This window comes from Centruroides vittatus, unplaced genomic scaffold, assembly GCF_030686945.1.
Source record: "Centruroides vittatus isolate TY-2023 unplaced genomic scaffold, ASM3068694v2 contig_567, whole genome shotgun sequence".
Lineage (NCBI taxonomy): Eukaryota > Metazoa > Arthropoda > Arachnida > Scorpiones > Buthidae > Centruroides > Centruroides vittatus.
Window position 1 is genome coordinate 100,161 of NW_027122338.1, and position 6,894 is coordinate 107,054.

General features: G+C 35.5%; 1 protein-coding gene across 1 annotated transcript; it reads left to right on the plus strand.

Moving 5' to 3' along the window:
• Positions 1-5,086: 5,086 nt before the first annotated feature.
• LOC136979020 (leucine-rich repeat-containing protein 15-like) lies at positions 5,087-5,889 on the plus strand. The gene has a single exon (XM_067274899.1). The coding sequence runs from the start codon at positions 5,087-5,089 to the stop codon at positions 5,741-5,743; it is 657 nt and encodes a 218-aa protein (XP_067131000.1). The 3' UTR covers positions 5,744-5,889.
• Positions 5,890-6,894: the final 1,005 nt, after the last annotated feature.

Consider the following 6,894-nt stretch of genomic DNA (forward strand, 5'->3'; position numbering starts at 1 on the left):
ATCTCGCGCACTTGCGCTGCCTGGCGGAAGTAACACGTCCGCAGAAAAAAAAATGGAGGGGGAGTCCCCACACTCACTAGTAAAGAAATACTTGATAAACCGTCTTAACATCTCAGAAAATTATGATAAATACTTTGTAAACGGTTTATCAGCTTTGTCGGAAACTTAAAGCTGCCAGAAAAGAAAATTAATGTTAGCAACTAAGTATGTAAATAAGGGGAGTAACACAGCTGAAGTGTGACGTCACCTCACAGTATAAAACCCGTACGTTAACCGAAGGAGAGAGAGGTGATTTCCAAATCGAGGCGACTTTGAGAGAGAGGTGAATTCGAAAGCGAAGTATTTTCTGATAGAAGTCCAGATTGATAATTGGACGATCCAAGGTGTTAAAGAGGAGTTCGATTGACGATTTGACGATATCGAAAGGATTGAGGAAATAGGTTCTTCGTATAGTGAGGTGACAGATAGACGTTTAATTAGTAAGAGATTTTGTTCATAGTTTCTAAGTATTTGATTTGTCGAATTTTCAAAGGGGAATTAATATTAAGTTAAGCTAAGTAGCTGAGTTTATTGTCGGGTTGACTTGTTGATTTTCGTTAATAAATTTTGTTTGGATTATTGACATTTGTACGTAGTACGTTCTACTTACTAATTAAATATATTTGAACTTTTGATTTGACTTGATATTTATCGTTATTATTACTAATTTTTCGGTGCACGCTTAAAAGCCCAGGCCTGGCAAACTAATCTCGAATCCGCGTAAAGTACCCGTTAGGTTAACGGAAGTTTTACCGACCGCAATTAGTGTCGGTTTCCTAAGATACTAAAAATAGTACTTTACAGCGCGGTGTTGTCGAGGTGTTTACTGATTGTATATTTGTGCTCCTCGAGCCTTTGTTTTAAACTGCGCATGGTTGCACCCACATAAACAAGCTTGGAATTGAAACGCTGGTCGTGTAAAGGCACCGAATATATACCCGTTGTTGAATTCCGATCCTTTTTCTTTTTATCGTTTCTTAAAAGTTTGAAAACAGTGGGATTACGTCGGTATACAATGCGAAAATTATTAGACCTGGCGGTACATCAATGTATCTTGTTTAAAAATGGGATGTAATTAAGCACTATTCTTTTTATATTTATTCCGAACACATTTTATGTTCTATAGCTAATGTTGTATTTTATTGTAACTGAGAAATATCGTTAAAAACGATTGAATACGTTATTTTTATTCAATTTTGTTGGATTGATAAAGGTATAGTTTATTTATAAGTAATTTAATTATTAGTGTTAGTAAAGTAGTAGAGTAATTAGTAGCAAAGCGGCAACGTCGACAACGTAGACTTTTTCGCCATTATTTAGAAAGTTAATTGAGTATTTGCGGATTCGCAGCGCTGGATCTAGCACCTGGTGCTGGATCCAGCAGGTCGAAGAATGCGCTGGATCCGGCTGGATTGCTGGATGAGGGATCCAGCAATTGCAATCCCTACCTACGAGTGACTAACGAATGGAATCGGAGACGGTCCAGGTAGGTGCGTGCGTGCCAAATCCCGAGGGTGCCGATACCGGTCGATGTCAAATGCCTCTTTTGTCGCGTCACTAGTATATCTCCGAAGGACGCGACGAGGTTGTTGTAGATTTTAAACGTTTCTCACCGTAGCTGTAAAAATCTAAATACGTTAAACTTAACAGATTGTCCTGTAGTTCGTTTTCTAACTAATTCTTTTTAGGACCGAGTGTTCAAGGAAATTTCCAAAATTTACAACTTTTCGGTCACTCTCGTCGAACTGAAGAAATTTCTGTCTTTATTACATCTAATATTACGAAGAGATCCCACTGTACTCGGCAAGAGATTGGTTCGGTTAAGCTTCTGTTTAAGTAAAATTTCGGCTCTTTCATCAGGGTTTTATTTATGTTTCTAATTCCCTAATCGCTTAATTATTTAATTAGTTCTTAAATAGAAATAAGTCGAAATTGGTTACTTTGTACTCGAATATCTGTAGTCTCGGGAAAGAAGTGGAAAGGAATTTTTACGACAACCGATACATAAATCGTAAATTTAAGGAAAATAAATTCTAGAGCTTTTTTCTGTACCATTGTACGTTTGATTCATTGAATTTGATTGTAAACGATGCTGCCAAAGTAACAATTAATTTTTTAACACTGTACTAGAATTGTAGACGTTTTTTTCTCCATTCCCTTACAGATCGAGACGTACTAAATCGTAATATCGCCGGTTTAACATTCGAAATCCGTAAGTAATATAAGATGGGAGAGCGGAATAAACGCGGAATAAATATATCAAATATTTTAATGGATTTTTTAAAACTCCCGTCAACTATACTGGCACGTTTTTATGATAGTTCTGTAAACTCCTATCGGTTGGGTTAAGTTATAAATCTAGTCTAGGGTGGGCAACCTTTTTTATAACACGGGCCAGAATAAATTTTACGTTTTTTCCGCGGGCCATAGTAGTCAATTGACGCCTTCTTGTGACTCGTAATTTTTTAAGTGTGCAAATACGAAATAAATAAATAAAAAGTTAATTACTACATTTATTTTTTTTATCGTTTTCGAAAATTACAAAGAATTGGAAAAATAACTAATTAAATCTATTAAAGATCTCGCGGGCCGGATAGAAACTTTTCGCCAGCCGTAGCTGGCCCGCGGGCCGGGGTTGCCCGCCGTTGATCTAGTCTACTCGTGATTCGCATAATCGGGCGAGGGCGGCCGAATATCTAGCGGGCAGGCGGCTAACAATCGGTCCGGGATATAAAATTAGAAGCTTTATGCGTGTGTCGCTTCTACCAGCTAAACCGGGTGAGGTTGGTGCTCCGTAAACCGCATGTGACAATGCCTATATAATATGGAAACTGACCCGGTTTCGACATTCTTTCCGCCACCGAATTATTCGAATATACAATAGCAATCTTATCGTTTTTTTCACACGTAGTATAGAAATTTGTAAAAGATACATAATGCAGTTATAATGGAATATTAATTTTAATTAATTCAAAGTACGTTAAAATATGAAAATTTATATTTTATAAAATACAAGGGAAGGTCATTGGAAGGTGAAATCGGCGCTTCCATCGCTTCCAATGACGGCACGCCACTGCTGTTGATTAAACTTTGACGACGTTTCGTGTAGTAAATCAACAAAAACGAGACATACACTAGGAAAGAAAATTCTTCGCGCTGGAGAGCAGGTTATAAGCCCCTCAGGTGGTTAAACTTTTCCAATCTCAATCATTTGATTCTGAATCCAAAAATGAGGATAATGAGAAAAGTTCAAATGTGAAAGTAGACTGAACACGACTTGTTAATTTGGTACTTTAAGGATGAACTGCCTGCTGAAACTTTTTGTATTCGAAGTAAACATAAACAGGTTTACATTCTTCTTCGTAAACGTTCACTTATAACATTTCGACTTTAAACAATAAAAAACAACATTGTCGTTTCTTAACAGGAGTGTTACGTCATAGATGTCGATCTAACCCGTTCCGAGTGACGTTGCTTCCTCTTTCACTATACTCATTCGAATGTCGAGTCGTAACTTACGGCGATTGATGTAATTTGACACGTTCTGTTTCGGATGACGACGGATGTTTTTCTTCAGCGATTCAAATTTTTTTTTGTCTAACAATGTTTAGGTTTCGACTGTAATGACGTACAATACACATTCCAAAAACACTACATAATAAAGACAATCGCTACTTATTGAGGGATCAGTCGTAATGTGACGAATTATCTATTTATTCGTTTAAATGCCAACGATGGAAGAAGTAATTACCGATAGAAATTAAAGTAAAAATTTAACTCTGTAAATGATCACTTTTCTACAATTATTTCCTCGTCTTTTAAACTACTTTCGTTTTGGGTTTTGTTTTAAACTTTTTTTCGCATTTTCCTTTATAAAAACTTCAACATCCTTCCTTTACACTTTCGTTGGTAAAGTTAACTAATTTTAGATGCGAGCTTCCTCAATGTATTTAAGTTTCATACTGAAAATCAATTTATTTTTTAATTAGAAAGCCTTACTGTCCTTAAAATTCTATTATTATTTATAGTCATCTACATGGACGTTATTTATTAATAGGACATTATACTGGTGTTTAAGGATTGGGACAGTAATGAGAGTTAATTCAGGAAAAATTCTTTATTATATCACCTGTAGTAGCAATATCGGATATTGCTACTACAGGTGATATAATAAAGAATTTTTCCTGAATTAACTCTCATTACTGTCCCAATCCTTAAACACCAGTATAATGTCCTATTAATAAATAACGTCCATGTAGATGACTATAAATAATAATTCAATTTATTTTTATTTTTCAAATATGAATGATAGCCTGAAGATGGTCTGAAGATCCAAATAGTCTAAAAACGTTTGGAGTAAACAGAAAAAACTCGGCAAATAAAAATTCAGTTGTGTTCTTATTATGATTAACTAATGTTGCCGGGAAGGATGACAGATATATTCATTTAACGTTAATCTGATCTTGTTCCTTCTAACGTAACGGAAATAAACGAGGAAATTAAAAACTACACTTAATCTTCCCTGTTCGAAATGACGAATCAATGTCAGTGACTTTGATTCGTTGTCATAATTTATCGTATTTCCAATCAGTCGCGACAAAGTAGTAACAGTATCAAATTCGTAAGTACAAGGTTTCTCTATTGTGTATTTTTCTCGACTGTTTCTGCAGCTCTTCGCGTCGAATGAATTAGAAGTTTCGTCGAACGAGATGAGGTTTGTTATCGTTTTGCAATTGCTATTTTTAGTGGTAAATTCTTGTCAAGAGTTTTGGCAAGATTGGGAAAATCTTTCTTGTACGTCATCGGCAAATCGCTGCCAGAAATCAAAGAACTTTTCCCTGTTGAAATATTCGATCAATTCTTATCCATCAAGTGCGGCGAGAAAACGATTAACTCTCGTGTGATACGATGTTTGGACGTTAGAAATGTACAAGAGATAAAATTCGCTGATTGTTTTCTGTCGGGGATTGACTTTGGAATGTTCATTTTCGGGTATGTAATCGGAAAAGTCCAGATTTTGTACGCCGAGAGCGCCTCGTTTAACGACATGTCCTCTCTGCAATCTGTCGAAATACGAGACGTTAAGACTTCGGAACTTATAAATTTAAGATTTCCCAATGTTCTGTCGATGACTTCATTGAAAATTGAACGGTATAACTTCACTTTATTTCCGAACAAACCTTTCCAAGAGTTAATTAATCCTTCCGAATTATACATCAGGCATGGCAAGTTAAGAGTTTTACCCGAAGACCTATTTTATAATCTTCACAATTTGACAAAACTGGATTTAAGTGACAATGATATTGAATCGATTCATCCACTTGTCTTTAGAAATCTCATCCGATTAGAATATTTGAATTTAAAAGGGAATCGGATAAAAGATTTACCCAGTGACATGTTGAAAGGTCTTCTTAATTTAAGGAAATTTTATATTTTTGAAATCATTACTTATCACAAATTCCGTCCGGATTCTTTAAAAACTGCACAACTTGACTGTATTTTTCGCATGGGTTGTTCCTTTTCTTCACTCGAAGATGATGTATTTTCTGACTTAATCAATTTGAAATCCGTCGATTTAGATTTCAACCAAATTGAACATCTCCCGCCAAATCTTCTGAGAAACAATAAACTGCTGACATCGTTTTCCTGTTCGTATAATAAAATATCGAATCTTCCAACAAGAGTTTTTCCATGGACTTTTTGAACTGAGAGAGTTACAGTTGCGGGGAAACCGGTTAGAAAATCTTCCCGAAGATGTTTTTCAGAATTTGTCGTCATTGAAGACTCTCAAGTTATCAAATAATCGCCTGACATATTTACACGAAAACATCTTCCTCCCATTGACTAATTTAACGCATCTCGATGTATCTGGCAACAATTTAACTCAATTACCTTCCGGATTAATGAACCTGGTCGACGTTTTAACGGAATTTAAGATTTTCTTGTCCAGAAACAATTGGAATTGCCATTGTCACTCGCAATTTACTAAGGACTGGTTGCTTAGAAACAGGCAGAAGATTGCAGATTTCTCCGATGTTTACTGCGGAAGAAATACCTCTTCTGTGTCTTTCACCGAAATTGCTTCTAATGACGGATGCACAGAAATTCCAGAAATAAATTTGCCAACTTCGGTAAATGATTCTTCTTCGAACAAAGATTGTTTCGGTGAAGTTAGTTCTGTTTTTGGATGGAAAATCGCAGTGGCTGTTTTTACTTCGCTAATGTTATTCAGTTGGATTGTGTTTGCTGGCTTTGTTTATTGTCGCAGAAAAGGAAATGTCGAGAAAGTGCCAAAACATAAGGAAGAAGAAGTGATTTATTATAATGTTTGCACCTGAAACATTCTGTAATTCGGATAATTAAAATGCCCTCGTGTTTGTTCGTTTTAATGTAGAAGCGTTCATAAATTGCTATTATTTTTCGTTTGCTTCTATTGAAATTAATTTATTATACTTTTTTGTGCATTTTTATTACAAATTATGTTATAAAATGTATAACTACGGCACAATAAAGCAGTAAATTAAGTATAAATAATAGTGATGTAACGAATATTCGGTTATTACCCGGTATTCGGCCTATTCGGCGTATTTTTCACTATTCGGCCGAATACCGAATACCTAAAAACAGGAGTAAGAAATAACAAAAACTGTTATTTTAAAGATTTTTTATATTTTACACTATTACTAGCTGACCCGGCCACGCGTTGCTGTGGCTCAAAATGTATCTATTATAAATGTATAACACTTCCCCCGTGGGGGGAATTTCAAAAAATCCCTTCTTAGTGTACATTCTCTTGACGTACCCTATTAAAACGCATCTAAAATAGTATAATAAAAGCCGAGTTCTTCACAGTAA